The sequence below is a fragment of the Cinclus cinclus genome, chromosome 16 (genome assembly GCF_963662255.1).
Source record: "Cinclus cinclus chromosome 16, bCinCin1.1, whole genome shotgun sequence".
Classification (NCBI taxonomy): domain Eukaryota; kingdom Metazoa; phylum Chordata; class Aves; order Passeriformes; family Cinclidae; genus Cinclus; species Cinclus cinclus.
Genome location: NC_085061.1, coordinates 1,306,350 through 1,323,463, shown reverse-complemented (window position 1 = coordinate 1,323,463; position 17,114 = coordinate 1,306,350). Strand labels below are relative to the sequence as shown.

Genomic DNA, 17,114 nt, shown 5'->3' with positions numbered 1-17,114 from the left:
CAGTGCCCGAGCCCCATCCCGGTGTCCGGGGCACAGCCCGGTCTCACTGCGGGGGGAGCGCGCCCCTCGCCGGCCGCGCGCACCTGTCCGGACCCCCCTCCGTCCCCCCCCCCCCCTCACCCGCCGGGTGGTTCCTCCCGCCTCCCGCACGCGGCGCTGCGGACGAGCCCACGAGGGAGGGGCGCGGGGGGGGGCGGGGGGGGGGGGAGCGGGCGCGCGGCCGGCGCGGGGCGCGCGCTGCTGGGCTCGGCTGGGCGCGGAGCGGGCGCGGGGGAAGATGGAAGGAGCGTCCTTTGGAGCGGGCCGGGCGGGGGGGGCCATCGACCCCGTGGATTTCCTGAAGCAGCCCCAGACTCTCCTCCGGGTGACCACCTGGGTAAGGCGGAACGGCCGCGGGAGCGCGGGGGTGGGCAGCGAGTGCTGCGGGTGATGGGCAGTGCTGGGTGATGGGCAGTGTCCGGGGGTGATGGGCAATGCTGGGGTGATGGGCAATGTCCGGGGGTGATGGGCAGTGCTGGGGTGATGGGCAATGTCCGGGGGTGATGGGCAGTGCTGGGGTGATGGGCAGTGCTGGGTGATGGGCAGTGCTGGGTGATGGGCAGTGTCCGGGGGTGATGGGCAGTGTTCGGGGGTGATGGGCAGTGCTGGGGTGATGGGCAGTGCTGGGTGATGGGCAGTGTCCGGGGGTGATGGGCAGTGTTCGGGGGTGATGGGCAGTGCTGGGTGATGGGCAGTGTTCGGGGGTGATGGGCAGTGTCCGGGGGTGATGGGCAGTGTCCGGGGGTGATGGGCAGTGTTCGGGGGTGATGGGCAGTGCTGGGTGATGGGCAGTGCTGGGGTGATGGGCAGCTCAGGTGCATGGCGCCCGGAGCTCGGTGCGCTGCCGGTGTTGGTGCCGGTGTTGGTGCGGTACCGGTGCCGGTGCCGGTGTTGGTGCGGTACCGGTGCCGGTGTTGGTGCCGGTGTTGGTGCGGTACCGGTGCCGGTGCTGGTGCCGGTGTTGGTGCGGTACCGGTGCCGGTGCTGGTGCCGGTGTTGGTGCGGTACCGGTGCCGGTGCCGGTGTTGGTGCGGTACCGGTGCCGGTGCTGGTGCCGGTGTTGGTGCGGTACCGGTGCCGGTGCTGGTGCCGGTGTTGGTGCGGTACCGGTGCCGGTGCGATGGGCACTGCCCAGCCCCGCGGGCAGTGCCGGCTCCCGGGAGATCTGCCAGGGAGTTTCCTCGGGAATGGGGCCGGGATGCGCCGCTGCCCCTCTCCGGTGCGGTGCTGGAGGATGCGGTTCGGAGCAGGAAGCAGAGGACATTTTTCTGCTTTCCACGCTCCGTGCATGCGTGTGTGTGGCAGAAATCCGGGAGGCAGCCGTGCCCAGCTCCCCCGTGCTGCTGAGAGGATGTCATGTTTGTTGGACCTTTCCCATCTGTGAATTCCCACCGTGGAACGGGCGGCAGGAGGTGGGAAGGGCTGGGCAGCCGCTCAGGGAAGGCTCTGGTGCTCCGTGCCCGGGGAGCTGTGCCAGGATGCCCCTGGGGCCGTGGTACCCCGATGCTCAGGGCTAAGGGTAGCCCCTAATTTGCCTCCCCTGGCCTGGCTTTTTGCTGAGATCTGCAGGTGTGCAGAGCCTTGAGAGCTCAGGAATGCCAGGTCCTTTCCAAAAACCCCCAGTGGGAAGGGTCTGCCCGGCTCTCACTGGACTCCGGTGCTTGGCCGGAGGCTGTGGATGAGCCTGGGGCGTGTCCTCGCCCGTGTCACACCTGTACTGGCTCTGTGTCACCTTTGGCAGTGCTCAGTGAGGGAGGGAGCAAAGGAAAGCTGTGCTGGGGAGGAGGAGCTGCCCTCCTTCCAGCAGGCACAGCCGCTGTGTCCGTGGGGCTCTCCAGGCTGGGATGCCCTGGCCGAGGGCCTGAGCAGCACAATGTGCAGCACATGAGCAATTCCAGCTGCAATCACATGCTCAGAGTTAAACCACATGCTGCAGTCTGTGGCTGGATGGGAGCTGGTGCCCTTCCCAGGGCTTGGAGAAAGCCCACGACTCCACTGCTGGGGGAAAAAAGGGGCCAGGGATGAATCTGGGGCATCCAGCTTGGTGTGGATGGGGCATTTGGAGCAGGGTTGAGGCACAGGGCAGCAGCTGTTTCCTAGAAGAAAACTTGGTCTGGATCCTCCTGGATCTTCCTGGAGTGGCAATGGCAAACTGCTGGCAGTGGTTCAGGGTTTGTACAGTACAAACCAGGTACAGTTAAATAAATCTGACCCACTGTTGGTGAGTTTGGCCCCTCCTAAAATAAATGTGTCACCTGGCACCCAGAGGGCTCCCCATCCTTGAGCAATGGAGAGTGTTGGACACTGCTGGGAAGCAGGACCAGAATATGGAATATAGGTACAAAATAAAAATCCCATCTTAGAAAATATTCCTGTATATATTCACTGGTTTATTCAGTGGTGAAGTCCCTCCTTTCCTGGCTCTGTGTTCACAGGGAATCAGGGACAAACGAGTGCTTACAAATACAGAAATACATCAGCTTAACTCCGAACAAGTGCAGGGGCCACCAGTGTGGACAAACGTGGGATGAGCATGGTGCTACCCCATAAACATTTGTGATGTTTTGAGTTGGCTGCAAAACCCACTGAGCAAAAAGGGAGTTTTTTGCTCTTTCAGTGGGCTGGGGGTTGGGAACTCCCTTTGGAGCCCTTTTCCCAGGTCTCACATTTGCTGGTAGATCTGCCAGGGTTTGTCACCACTCCAGTTTGAGGCTTCAGAGCCCCAGCTGGCTTGTCTCAGTCCAGTTCCCTGTGTCTTAAACCAGTTCAGCATTTATGGCTGCTCTCCAGTGTGAGCTGGGGCTGCAGACAGTGCGAGGTGGGAGTGGATTCCCTTCCCTCTGCTGTTCCTTGTGCCTGGATCCCAGACCAAACCCATGTCAGGATAGAGAGACTGGGTGAGGGAGGCAGCCAAAGGCTTTGCTGAGGTCTCTGCTGCCTTCCTTGATGCTGTCCTGGGCGAGTGTGACAGTAGCACTCCGTGCTGGTGGCCAGGCAGGAGCTCAAACCAGTGCCCACCGTGCCACTCCCTGGCTCCCAAAGCAAACAGAACCTTGCCAGGCTTCCCTGCCTGCTATCCCAGGGGACATGAGCTGCCTGTGCCAGCACAAAGTGGTTGTTGAGCAAGGCCTGGGCTGAAATCAGGCTTTGGGGTGGGCTTTCCTCACTTGGTTTTCCTTCCTGTGCCTCGGTGGCGCGTCTTTGCGCCGTGGTTAACGGGAGCAGCTGGGTCCCACGCTGGAGACAGGACCCTCGCTCTGTGCGTGGCGTCAGCTTCTCCTGGCAAAACGAGGGAGCTGGTTTGGGTGAGGGTGGTGGAGAAATCCCACAGGGATTTGGGGCCAGCCCCACGTGCCTGAGATGAGTCACTGGTGTTAATCTGGTTGATCACTGCTGCTGGGGCTTCCCAGCGCCCAAAGAGGGTCCAGTTCCTTTTTGTGGCTCCTGTGGCTGCCTCGGGGACCTGGTGCTGCCAGACGTGTGAGGGGCTGGCAGGTGAATGGTGACCAGCACAGAAATCCTCAAATGTCAGCGGTGGCCAAAGGGGATTCCTGTTTCTACCTCCCCCTGAGAGAGCAATTCTGAGTATCTGATGGGGGAAAAAACCACTCCTGGCTTGAGCTGTAAAATCAAAAGCTGGAAAGAACCATTTAACAGTTCCCCATTCATCTCTTCCCCCTCTGTCTGATGCAGCTTGTCAGATGAAGATGTGATCGCTCTTGTGGTTTCCTTTTGAGACATTTTTTGCACAGCCAAACAGAGTCGATATTCATGATGGGTGCCTGCAGAATCATGAGTTCCTTTCTCTGTGACTGCCCGTGCCAGCCAGACTTTCAAGTGGCCACTCAGCTTTGCAGGGCAGTTGTTCATTTAACATAGGCTTAGGTTGGGCTTTTAAAAGCACTTTTGGAAAACATTCTGGTAAGCTTTTTCAGCAATTCCTGTGATTTCATGCCGAGCAGCAGCAGAAGCTCAGTGCTGGGTCCCATCAGTGCACTTTTATCCCCCCTGAGTCACCCATCCCATCCCATCCCATCCCATCCCACTCTCTGCCTCCCTGGATCTTAGCAGGAGAAATGCAGGGAATAAGCTCAGGATGGCTCTTTGGGGATTTCACTGACTCCTGAGCACTCAGGGCTCTTAGGGAAGAGCTCCAAGGCTGCTCTGGCACTCCAGGAGCCCCCAGCAATGCTCAGAGTCATTAGCATGATCTGAGCTGCTTCAGACTTCAGTCCTGACCACTTCTCAGAAGGGTCATCAGATTTCTGTCTTAATTTTCTCTTTCTGCAGGCGGTGGATTAAAGGCAGAACTTAAACTTAACGTCTTGGTAATGGAATTATAGGGAAGCTTTGCTGCATCTGAGTTTAAAATGGTTCTAAATTGTCATGCTCTTGTCATCTCTGGTTTCAAGCACTGCTGGTGTGCCATGTGCTCAGATTGCAGGACAAGATTAGGAACCTTGAATGGATGCTGTATCTCAGCCAGCATCTCTTACCACATCAGAAAAAGTAATTCAAGAAAAAATCAGTCATGTTTTCATCAATAGACATCCTCCCAAGCTGATTAGCCTGGTGGACATGGCCCTAAAGCTTTTACAGCATCAGACCAGCTCTTTCTGTGCCAGAAACCACGCCAGGCCTTCCCTTCGTGGTCATCTCCATAGTCCCGTGGGAGATCTGGTGGTGCTTAAAGCAGAGCTTTGGTCCTCACAGCCCCCAGTAAAGGATGCAGATCAGTTCTGGAAACTTCCCCGTGACTGCCAGCTGTAAAGATAAGCTGGAGAGAGCCGATTGCCCCCTGTGCCAAGGGTCCCCCTCATCCCGAGCCAGGATCTGTGCCAGGCTCGTGCACAGCACAGGGGCTTAGGGGAGCCCTCAGTGCTGAGCAGGATTTGACCTGTGCTAATTTGACCTCAATTGTTTTCCCTTCTCGTTTCTCCAGGAGGGCAGGGGGCTGAGCACGAGGCGTTTGGCTGCCTGGAGGGAGTGAGGGATCACCCAGAGCTTGGCTCTTGGCACGTGTGGGCTGTGCCCAGCACTGCTGGTCAGGAGCCACGGCAGAGGAAACGAGCTCTGGGTTATTTTTCCTGGTGCATATTACATTTCCTCCATGCTGACATTAATGATTGCTTGCGTGTGCAATCAAAGCCGGGTTCTGCAGTCTCCTACAACCCCACACCTTCTGGTGATGTTTTTTTATAGGTCCCAAATCCAAGTACAGCTCCTCAGCAGTGGGAACATCTCACCTTAAAATGGCTGACAGCTCACACCGAAGCTCTCAGCTCGTGCTCTCCTGTGTTATTTGATTTTTGTTTTCCTTGCCTGGCTCTGCTCGGGCTGTGAGGTCTCCTGAAGTACATTTTAGGGGATGGGCTGCAGAAATCTGAAAGCAACAGGGAGGAAAAATGTGTGTGTGTGTGCTGGGGTCCAGCCTGCTGGAACTTCAGGAGGGAACGGGGATCTGCAGAACATAATTTCAGAAAAAAGGCAGGAAGCCTGGCCAGACACATCCTCCAGATGGCAAAAATGTGGTGGAGAGAGGGCAGACACAGCTCCAGCTTTATCCACACCTGAAAGGTGTCTCCATTCTGGGCACATCAGGGTCCAGCAGAATTATAGAATCCTCAAATGGTTTGGGTTGGAAGGAGCCTTAAAACCCATCCAGTGCCACCCCTGCCATGGCAGGGACACCTTCCACTGTCCCAGGCTGCTCCAAACCTCATCCAAACTGGCCTTGGGCACTTCCAGGGATCCAGGGCAGGCACAGCTGCTCTGGCACTCTGTGCCAGGATGTCCTCACCCTCTGAGCACAGAAGACCTGTCCCTTTGTCCAGTCCCTTCATCCTGTCTCTTTGTCCTGTCCATTGTCCTGTCTCTTTGTCCTGCCCATTGTCCTGTCCACTGTCCTGTCCCCTTGTCCTGTCCCTTTCTCCAGTCCCTTTGTCCTGTCCCTTCGTCCTGTCTCTTTGTCCTGTCCATTGTCCTGTCCCCTTGTCCTGTCCCTTTGTCCTGTGCCACAGAAATGCTGCCTGGCCTGGAGAGATGTCTCTTCTTGCTTGGAAGCAAGCTTTAACCTGGAGGAGCTGGCTGTCCTTACCCAGAGAGGTCCCAGTGTCTCCCTGCTGTGGTGCAAGCCGAGCTGCCTTTGCAGGAGCAGCCCATCCACGGTGTCTCTGCAGGCTCCTGACCCGTGTCCTGCTCCCTGCAGGGTGGGACTGGGCTCCTCTGCGTGCTGAAGTGCAGCTCTAAATGGAAAAGATGGGAGAGAAGAGCTTTCCTCCTTCCCATTCCCCCCACAGCCACAGGCAGGGCAGCACTCATGGGCTGTGCTGGAGTTGGGGGCTCCCAGCTCTCAGGAACCCCCACACCAGGAGCCCCCAAGCTCCAGCACACCCCCATGGAACCTCTGGCAGGATGCAAGGACGGAAAATACGATTTCCCACCAGGGTGGTTGGGAAAAATCCACTTTCCTTGCTGTGTCTTGCACCACTTCATCCAGGAAAAGCAGAATTTGTTGCTGGTGGCGTTGGGTTGTTCAGCTGGAAAATGGAGTGTCCTGTGAAGGCTCCTTTGCAAATCCTCTGAGATACTGCTCAGACCCACAAAACCTCGCTCACAGTGGAAAATCTGACCTTGTATTTTCTCTTTCAAGTCTCTGATGGGGCTTTGAGTCGCTGTGGTTTGTGAAGGTGATTGGAAAAATGCACTTGTTCTGTGTGAACTTTAAAAAACACGGGGATTTTATTGCCCTGCCCACATTTATTTCATCTACCCACGTTTTCCTAAAATAAAAGCACTTTTAAATCTAAACTTAGAAAGGCAACACCAAATTTATTCTCATTAAAATTTTTCACCGGCACCAGTGGGTTTTTTTAAGAAAAACCACAACATTACAATCCTGGGGTGAGGGAGAGAAAAACCCATGGAAAGGCACATTTTGGCAGGAATATTCCAGGCACTGCTGATGTTTTGAGCTCATCTATAAATGTGTGCACTTGGAATTCGTTGCTACTTTGACCTCCCAAGGAAAAGCTGCGTGCCCTGTGTTTTGTGCACTGAAATGTGGTTGTGGGGGGGGGTCTCATGATTTGAGCCACTTGAGTTGTCTGGCAGCAGGAAGGATGCTCTGCTTCCCAAAATCCTTTGGAACTGGAAGTTAAGTGATAAAACATCCTTTTAAAAAACTAAATATTGACAGCCCCAAGTGTGCAAAGCTGCTGCAGGCACCACACACCTGTGCTATGACATCCTGAATTGCATTTTTGGGAGCTCTTCCTCACCACCAGAGCTCTGGGGTCCCAGCAGTCTCCCAAAAACTTGGTTGTTAATCCTGGGAGAGCTGAGTGGAACTTCTCAGAGAAGCTGAGTACAACTTTGCTGGCCTGCCAGAGAAGTAATCGTGTGGAATCAGAGGTCCTCAATTATTCATGTTTTTCAGAATCACATTACTTCTTCCCAGGGCCTGGTTTATAAATGCTGCTGCTATTTCTGATGGTAAATAACAATTTTGCATTATTTATGAGCAGATTTTTACAACTGCTGATGTTACAGCTGCTGCCAAAGCTCTGGGAAAACTATCAGTGCTGTTTGTTGTTGTTTGTTCCTTCCACACAGCCCCTCCTGTGAGTGTGAGGGTGATGAGGATGAGGATGAGGATGAGGATGAGGATGAGGATGAGGATGAGGATGGGAATGGGAATGGGAATGGGAATGAGGAGGAGGATGGGCATGGGGATGGAAATGAGGAGGATGGCCATGATGGTGATTATGATGATGGGGATGATGGTGATGGGGATGGAGATGATGATGATGAGGATGGGGATAGGGATGGTGATGATGGTGATGATGTTGACGATGATGATGATGTGACAATGATGATGATGATGATGATGGTGATGATGATGGTGGTGATGATGATGATGATGATGCTGTGCCATCCCAAGTGCTCCCTAAGCACAGCAGCAGCGAGGAGCAGGGTGCAGGTGCCACTTGGGTGACTTGGGTGTCCCCTGAGCTCGTGGCTGGTGCTCAGGGCTGACCTGAGCCAGGAATGGATGTGGGACAGGACCCCAGGCCGTGGTTGAACTCCAGAGGAGGAAGAGCAGAAGCTCTGTCCCAGTGCTGGACCTTGGGGGGTGGTTCTGCTGCATTTCCCCTGCTCTGTGACTCTGTGCTCCCTGGGAGCTGCAGGAGGTCACCCAGGTCACACAGGTGACCGTGAGAGCCACCAGCTGGGCTTCATCCTGTGGCTGCTGAGCTGCCACCTCCGTGTCACCCGTCCCTGTCTCCTACAGGTGCAGCAGGAGCCAGCTGTGCCCTGTTCCCATCCCCAGCTGCTCCCGGGAGAGCTGGAGGAGCCTCTTACCTGTGCTGCTGCATGCCTGACCCTGAGCTGTGTCCCAGCAGCCAGCAGGGATGTGAGCAGGGACGCTGCTGCTGGCAGGGAGGAGATCAGAGGTTCCCAGTGTGAGGAGATGTTCCTGCACTCCCCTCCCTGCTCACAGCCTGTTCCCAGGCTCTGCCAGAGCAAGATCCAGAGTGGACTGTGCTGCTCCTGCAGCTTCCCCTGCTGCCTTTGGTGCCAGGAGATGAGGGAATTACTGCAGGGCAATGCTGTTCCCTGAGGCAGCTGCAGGGATGTGACACCTCCAGTGCCAGCACGGCCACCTGGGCAGCCCCAGCAGCCCCTGTCCCTCTGTCCCTCTGTCCCTCTGTCCTTCTGTCCCTCTTGGGCCCAAGCCAGGTCACTGATCATGGATTCAGGAGCTGCATCTTTCATCCAGCTGAAAAATCATCCTGTTACTCCCAGGGCAGCCTGTGCCACCTCCCCACACATGTCCCCTGTCCCCTCCACCAGCAATCCAACCCTTCCAGGGCTCAGCTGCTCAGTTATTCCCTGTCCTTTCAGGTACACCAGGGGTTTTTTGGGGGCACAGCCTGACAGCAGAGAACAGCACCAGCACAGAGACTCTGCAGGGACTTGCCCCATCTGGTTGTCTTTTCCATCCCCAGCCTGTCTGGAGAAGAAGGTTCTTAAACTGAAGGTTCTTAAACTACTCTGAAAGGCAGGAGAAGGTTCCACCTCCCCGAGGAGGAACATCCAGCTGCTGTTTGGAGCCACCAAGCAGGAGAGAGCAGGGATGTGGCTCACAAAAGCCACGTTGCCATGGAGTGGAGGACGGGATCGAATCCAGTGCCGCTGCTGTCAGAAAACCGAGTCAGATGCAAACAGCAGCAAAGTTGTGCTGTGTCCTTGCTCCCGCAGATCTTCTCCATCGTGGTGTTCGGCTCCATCGTGAACGAGTGCTACGTGAACAAGGACAGCCAGCACCCCCAGCTGCTCTGCATCTTCAACGAGAATGAGAGTGCCTGCAGCTACGGCATCGCCGTGGGCGTCATCGCCTTCTTCGGCTGCATCTTCTTCTTCGTGGTGGATCTGTACTTCCAGCAGATCAGCAGCGTCAAGGATCGCAAACGGGCCGTGCTGCTGGACCTGGGATTTTCAGGTATCTCTGCTCTGCCCTGCCCTGCCTGGCTCTGGCTCCGTGGGGTCACTGCTGTGCCCCTCCACTCCCGAGTGGTCCCCGCTCCTGCCGTGGCCTGACACGGCTCGTGTGCCTTGGCTGGGGACAGCAGGGGTGGCAGGGGTGTTGTCCCATGCTGCCGTGGGCTCAGTGAGCTCTGAGGAAGCCCCACATGGTGGCTGGGGACAGTGCAGTGTCCTCACTCTGCAACTGGAGATGTTCGCTGAGCTGGGTTTGGTGAGGCTTGGTGGTCACATCTCAGAGCCCACCCGGGGGGGTTTTACCCACCCACATCTCCTGTTCTGGCTCTCGAAAAGCAAAGGTGGTTTCAGCAGCTGCCTTGGGTCTGGTTTCACTTTGTGCACGGGTTTGGAGCAGAGCAGGAGCAGCTCCTGTGCAGCTGGGGCTGCCCCTGGATCTGCTGTGCCCCCCTGAGCTCTCGAGCTGAGCCCTCATCCCTGCAGGATGCTCCAGGCTGGGAGGGAACATCCTCTGCTCTGCTCTGGGAGCTGCCTGGCTCTGTTTGCAGCTGCTGCTCCGCATTCCCAGGCTCTGGTAGCAAAGTCTGAGGTGATTTATCCAGCACGAGCATCACTGATGGCTCTCTGTCCCAAATGAAGACATCCATCATCACCTCCCTGCCTCGCCTGTTCTGGCTGTTCTGTCCTCCCTGCAAAGCTCATTTCCATGGTGCTGGAGCATCCAGCCCTTGTTAGATAAAATTTATGGCCCTTTCTGTGGGGCTCAGTGTCTGAAATCCTTGGCTTTGAGCAGAAGGGGGACATCACATCCATCTTGTGGCTGCTGCTGCTGCGTGTCACGGGGCCAGGCTGGGATCCTGCCTCACATCCTGGAAGCCTCTGCTCCCTGCCAGGCACATGGGAGCTGGCACTGCTCTCAGACTCTGCCTCCTTTCTCCTTTGTCCCCATGATGGATCCACTGAGAGGAGAAATGAGAGGATCCTGGAATGGTCTGGTTGGAAGGGACATTAAAGCCCATTCAGTTCCACCTTCCACTAGACCAGGATACTCCAAACCCAGTTAAACTCTTCCAGGGATCCAGGGGCAGCCACAGCTTCTCTGGGCACCCTGTTCCACCCTCACCGGGAGGAACTTCTTCCTAAAATGCACCTGGGAAGTAACTGGGTGATAACTCTGGGGCACAGGTGGGGGTTCAGGCAGGGCCACCACACTGCAAGCAGCATTTACAACCTCCTCTTCCAGCTGCTCTTCCAGCTGTTCCCACAGACAGGCGTTTGCTGGAGACCAGGCTGTGATTAGGGTGGTAGCACATCTTCCCTGGTGTTTGCACTCTGTTGTCTGCACATCCTTGAGTGATCATTATCTCCTGGCTCCCTCGGTGCTTCCTGGCGCTCTCATTTTCCCGGGAGCGCTGGAGGGAGTGGAGCTGCTGATCCAGCTGGAGCTGGGGCTGGCACAGGCAGCCTCACCCCATCACTGCCAGCTCAGCTCTCTCAGAGAGTTTTTAAAATCCCTGTCAGTCCTCCAAACACCAAAGCACCCCTAGAGGAGCTGCTGGAGGTGCTGCCCATGCCTGACCCCATCTCCTCCCCTGGCAGTGATGCCTGCTGTGCCCATGGCACTGGAGGGAACCCTCCTGCTGCCCAGAGATGCTCTGGAGGGAAAAGGCTTCTCCGTGCATCACAAAACCTCCTGGAAGTGCCCGTGGGTGGGATCCTGGCCGGAGGTGCTGATGGTTTCAGGATGAGGAAGGTCAGTGCCTGGCAGAGCTGCTGCTGCAGAGGGATTTGGCAGCTGCAGTACCCAGCGCAGCCGTGCTGGGTCCGGGCTGTGCATGATGTCATTTTAACTCCTGACATCCCGGGGGTGCCACCAGGGCTGGGGTGGCACTGGGGACTGAGTGGCAGCGAGGGATCAGTGGCAACGTCCTGCCAGGGAGGACGAGCTGCACTGGGTCCAGTGTTACACACAGGAACAACTTCTCCCTGAGCCTGACCCGTGCCAGCCCCGTGTCCCTTGTGCCAGCCCCGTGTCCCTTGTGCCAGCCCCGTGTCCCCAGCCTTGTCCCTGGGCCATCCTGCTGCTCCCACAGTGTGGATTAACCTTTGGCAGCTGCTCCTGTTTCACCTCCAGGCTTTTACCTTCCAAACTATCCCCAGTGTGATTCTGAACAATGGTCGAGGTCCAAATGTAGGGGCTGGAGCTGCTTCCCATAGCAGGAAAGAGCTGCTGGTAAAACCCCCTTGTAAGGGCAGGGGAACAGAAAATATCCCTGAATTCAAGGGTGACCTTTAAGGAGTAAACCCCAGAGGTGTCTTTTTGTGCTGGCAGCAAGTCACTGTCCTAAAGGGAAGTGAAAATGCTTGTGCAGAGATTTGGGTGGGTTTGGTGACAGGATTGGTTGTGTTTGGTGAAGTAATTTGGAAAAGGAAACCTGACTGATCCTTCCTGCAAGGCAGCTCATGGCCAGGCCTGGTGGTTTGGAATTCCCAGGCCCGGCCATGCAGGAGGAGACAAGGAATGTGTCTCTTAAACTGCAATTAGGAGCAAATTCTGAATTAAAGGCCTTGAGCCCTGTACCTCCAGCACTCAGTGTGGATGCTCCCAGGCATTTTAGATCGTATTTAGGGATAACTGGCAAGATAAATGGGAATAAATGACAATGAAGGAAGATTCTTCCCTCCCTGCAGTGAGGCAGGGAGCCTGGCTGCTCATCCTGATGTGCTGATGATGCTTGGAAGCTGCTGGGCAGCTCAGCATTCCCAACATCCACAGAATCCGAGACATCGGGAATGATGGAGACCCTGCAAACAGCACCATGGCAGGGTCCAGATTGTGCAGCTCCTCTTCCCAGTGCTGGAAAACAACCCCTGCTGCTGGCCCTGTGTGCTCCTGGCTTTTCCTTGACTCTCCCCTGAGCTCCTTGGCACTGGCCAGTGCTGGTGGCTGGGGATGGAATTAGGGCAGCTCTATCTTGCTCAGCCAGCTTTGCTTCCAGGCAGGAATAATCAAATAATCACCAGAGTGTTTCTGCTCAGTTCCACAGGCCCCGGGGGATTCTCTGCAGGGACGAGCAGAGCTCTTACGTGTCACGGAATCACAGAATTACAGAACGGTTTGGGTTGGAAGGGGGATTAAAACCCATCCCATTCCACTTTCCAGGCTGCTCCAAGCTCTATCCAGCCTGGCCTTGGACACTCCCAGGGATCCTCTGAGGCTCCCCACACTCACAGGGAGGAATTTCTTCTCAATATCCAATGTAAACCCACCCTCCTTCAGCTTGAGGCCATTTCCCCTTGTCCTGTTATTCAATGCCCTTTTGGAAAGTCCCTCTCCAACATGTCCAGGGAGGATGTGCTGTCCCTGGTGGTCACTGAGATCAGATTGAGGTGCAGCTGAACTGAATTTCAAGCAGGCACCACACTGAAATGACCCCACAGGTTTCCTTCCATCTCTGTTTTTGTTGTTTCTTTTTTTTTAAAAAAAAGCTTCTTTCTGGGACGACAGCTCCCAAAATTCCTATTCCTATTGGAAACCTCGGTGATCCAGCAAAGGAGAGGTGCTGGACAGGGGCAGCACTGAGCAGTTCTGTTCCCCTGCAGGTTTCCTGGCTTTCCTGTGGTTTGTAGCCTTCTGCTTCCTGGCAAACCAGTGGCAGAGGACGACGCTGACCAGGGGCTTCTCGCAGGGCGTGGACGCGGCGCGGGCAGCCATCACCTTCTCCTTCTTCTCCATCATCATCTGGGTGAGGGGGCAGAGCAGAAATCAAACCTGCCCAGGGCCACTGCACAGCTGGAGGGGGAGTCTGGGGTTTGGAGAAGTGAATCCTGCTGGGCTGTGCTGGGGAAAGCTGCGTGGAGCTGGTGGTTCCTTATCAGGGAAGCTTCAGCTCGGTCTCCACTCGCTGGGGAATTCCAGGTTTCCCTTTCTCTCGAGGTTGGGTGGTTTTGTTCCCATTGAAATGGTGTTGCCAGCCACGAGCTGTCCTGATTTCAGGACCTCGATGGAGGCAGAGAGTCCCCAGGAGCAGATGTGTGCACTGAGCAGGTTCGTGGGACAGCTGGGGGGATTTTGGGAGCTCTCAGGCTCATCTGCTCCCTCCTGGGAAAAACCAGGCTGGCCCCTCTGCTGGAGAAGGGGCTTCTAGAACCCCCCTTTTCTCCCAGTTTTGGCTTCACCTGGGCAGAGAGACTCCAGCCAGGTGAAACCCCAGGGCTTACCTGGATCCCACATGGACTGGGGGGGCTGTGCCACTCGGGGGCTCCCGCTCCAAAGGTTGTGTGTGGAGAGGCAGGGATGGCCCCGTGTCACCTCCATCCCTCCTCCAGCTTTTCCTGGGCACAGAGAGCCCCGGGATGTGCTCTAATTCCATATTGCCTTCAAGGATTGGGGCAAAAGCCAGTCTGAGGCTTCCCAGCAGCAAGTTCTCCCCCAGTTTAACTGCTCCCTGCTTTATGATTATCCCAATAAATCTCTTTTAATCCCAGCTCTTCCCCATCAGCAACAGCCACAGGGAAGGGCAGTGGGTGGGATGCTCCCCATCCCATCAGGATCTGCTCCCAGCCCGGCAGGGCAGTGGGGACACCAGTGCCTGTCACATCCCAAAGGATGGCCGGGATGGTTGGGAAGCCATTCCTGGCTTCTACAGGCATTTTTAGCCTCAGCTCGTCGTTTACAAACTAATTGAATTGTTAATGAAGCCTCCTGGAATGAGAGCGAGCTCTGGGCCCTCCCAGCTTTGCTGCCCACATTTCCCACCGTTCTCAACCTCAATTCCGGCAACCTGCAAAAGGGTGAAGGAGTCTCGGCAGAACTGACCTATTTTCCTGGGCTGGCACTCGGCAGCTTTCCCTCCCCACAGCAGATGTGTTTATTTGGGCCAGCAGTGCCAGATCTGCACAGCCAGGGCCCCCCGCCCCAGGCACAGCTCTGGGGGTCACCCTGAAATGACTTTGGGTGGGGTTTGGGGCTGGATTGGGGTTTAGGTACAATGGAGTGGGGTGGCAGCGTGCTGGGTGCTGCCATGGGATCAGAGCTTTGCAGAGAGAGGGAGGATGAGAGGTGCTGGGGGGTGTAGGGTCTTTGGGGGGACATAGGGTCCTGTGGGGGCATGTGAGGTTCTGGGGGTTTGGGGGATCCTGGGGGGATTGGGTAGTCCTGGGGGGGGGGGGTTATGGGGTCCTGGGGTAATGTGTGATGCTAGTGAGACACAGGATTCTGGGAAGACTCGGGGTCCTGGTGGGGTGTGAGGTCCTAGGGATTTGGGGGATTCTGGGGTGGGTTATGGGGTCCTGGTGAGGTGTGAGGTCCTAGGGATTTGGGGGATCCTGGGGTGGGTTATGGGGTCCTGGTGAGGTGTGAGGTCCTAGGGATTTGGGGGATCCTGGGGTGGGTTATGGGGTCCTGGTGAGGTGTGAGGTCCTAGGGATTTGGGGGATCCTGGGGTGGGTTATGGGGTCCTGGTGAGGTGTGAGGTCTTAGGGATTTGGGGGATCCTGGGGTGGGTTATGGGGTCCTGGGGTAACGTGTGATGTGTGATGCTGGTGAGACACAGGATTCTGGGGGGACATGGGGTCCTGGGGGTACACGGGGTCCTGGAGGATGCGATACCCTGGGGGTTTGGGGGATCCTGGGGCGGGTTTGGTGGCTCCTGGTAGGACTGTGTATTCCTGGGTGGGTTCTGGGGTGCCCCCGAGGGCCACGGGGGTGCTGAGGGGTGTCAGCCCTGCCCGTCGCTGCCCGCAGGTGGTGCTGGCTCTGCGGGCACTGCAGCGGTACCGCCTGGGCACGGACATGTCCCTGTTCGCCACCGAGCAGTTCGGCACCGACCCCGGCGCGTCCTACCCCGCTTATCCCGGCGGCAGCAGCGGCGTGGAGAGCACGGAGACCTACCAGAGCCCCCCGTTCACCGAGACCTTAGAGCCCAACCCCAAAGGTTACCAAGTGCCAGCGTACTGAGGGGCTGCGGCGGTGCCACCCCCGCCCGGTCCCAAATGTATCCAGTCAGTGCCGGGTCCCTTTATTAGCTCGTTGTGCAGTGAATTCTGTACAGTGGTATTGGTTCTTGTCTTACCTGTCCCAGGGTTTCTAAAAGCAGTGTTCCCTCTAAGCCAGGAGGAAGGAAGGTTGGTACCACATCACCTACGGGAGGTGGAGAAGGAGGAAATTCCCCCTCTGAGCTCTGCTGGGAAAGCCCAGGACACCCTTTTCCTCTTGGAAAGCAGCAGCTGAGGAATTATTAATTAATTATCTCGTTCTTCCAGAGCTAACACAAAATCCATAGAGGGTGGGTGGGTGGCCCTGCCTGCTCCCACTGTGGAGTTTCCAGTCCAGGTTCCATGGAAAGTGCCAAATTCACAGAGAAATCAGTGGTGTCTGTGTTATTTTAATTTGTATGTATTTGCCGTACAAAACAAATATCCAAACAGGTGTTTCAAAACTTGGTTTAGAGGCACAGGGGGGAGGCACAGCAGGCCGGGGTTGGGATCGGTGTCCAGATTGCTTCTACATTTCACCAGGTTCTACCTGAGGATTTAAAAAGTTACTGTTTGAAATGGAAACCAGCAGGAGCTGGCTGCTAGCTGGGAATAACCCGTGATCAGTGGGAATGTGGCTTTGTGGTTGTTTCTTCATGGGGGACTGGGGAGTTTGTAAATTCCTAAGGAATTTTTTGGTTGGCAGCGCTGACAAATCCTCACCCCAGAGAGGTGAGGACCAAGGTGGGGGGCTCAGACTCCACATCCGAGGACATTAAGGAGCAATACTGGACTTGTGTTTTTATTCTGGGAGCAGCCACCATCTGTCAGCTGCAGCAGAGCCCCGGGTGGGGACACTTGTGTCATCCTGCAGCCTCCAGAAATGAGGGATTCAGGCAGGGAGCTGGAAAGGCTTCACAGGCCATTAGAGTCCATCCCGAAATGATGTGGGAAGAGAGTCAGTGAAAAACGTCCAGGAAAGACGCTCAGGTTGGGGGGTTCAGCTGCAAAGAACATTAAAAAAAAAAAAAAAGCACGGAATGTGTAAAATCCAGCAGGTCCTTGCCAGCCTTCCCTGCCCGGGTGGCAGCTGATCCAGGCTGTGTCACCGAGGGCTGAGCAGAGGAGCTGGAACTTGAATTCCCAGCCCCGTTGGTGGCAGCTCCATCCCTGGAGACTCCCGGTCCTGCCCTGCCTCTTGGTGCCGGCCGAGCCAGCACTGCCTTCCGACCTGCTGAGGAGCAATAGCCACCCCCGTCCCCTCCCTGTCACAGGTGCTGGTCGCCATCGACACAGCTCATTCCTGCTGCAGATCAGCGCACTCATTAATGAGCAGCAGATAAAGGCACTAATTGAGCAGCCGGTCACCCCCAGAGGTCACTGCCGGCGGCGGAGAACATTCCTTGCCTTGGCTCCAGGTCCTGGCTGTGCCCAGCTCCTCACAGGATACCCCAGCCCGGTGCAGTATCAGCCTCAGTGAACCCCGGGATCTTTATGGTTTTGTGGAGTCAGTTTTACTGGGAAAGAAAAAATAAAACCCCGAGGATTTTGATACGGGGTACGGTAGAACTGTAGCAATATTTTCCTTAGAGGGA

General features: G+C 56.2%; 1 protein-coding gene across 1 annotated transcript; it reads left to right on the top strand.

The window, feature by feature from the left end:
• Window positions 1-277: 277 nt before the first annotated feature.
• SYNGR3 (synaptogyrin 3) lies at window positions 278-15,502 on the top strand. Its single transcript, XM_062503731.1, has 4 exons — window positions 278-376; window positions 9,304-9,544; window positions 13,147-13,289; window positions 15,290-15,502. The coding sequence occupies exons 1-4, from the start codon at window positions 278-280 to the stop codon at window positions 15,500-15,502; spliced, it is 696 nt and encodes a 231-aa protein (XP_062359715.1).
• Window positions 15,503-17,114: the final 1,612 nt, after the last annotated feature.

Coding starts and splice junctions, on each gene's coding strand:
- SYNGR3 (XM_062503731.1), top strand. CDS start 278: ATGGAAGGAGCGTCCTTTGGAGCGGGCCGGGCGGGGGGGGCCATCGAC. Junction 377..9,303: donor TCCTCCGGGTGACCACCTGG/GTAAGGCGGAAC, acceptor TTGCTCCCGCAG/ATCTTCTCCATCGTGGTGTT. Junction 13,290..15,289: donor TCTTCTCCATCATCATCTGG/GTGAGGGGGCAG, acceptor CGCTGCCCGCAG/GTGGTGCTGGCTCTGCGGGC.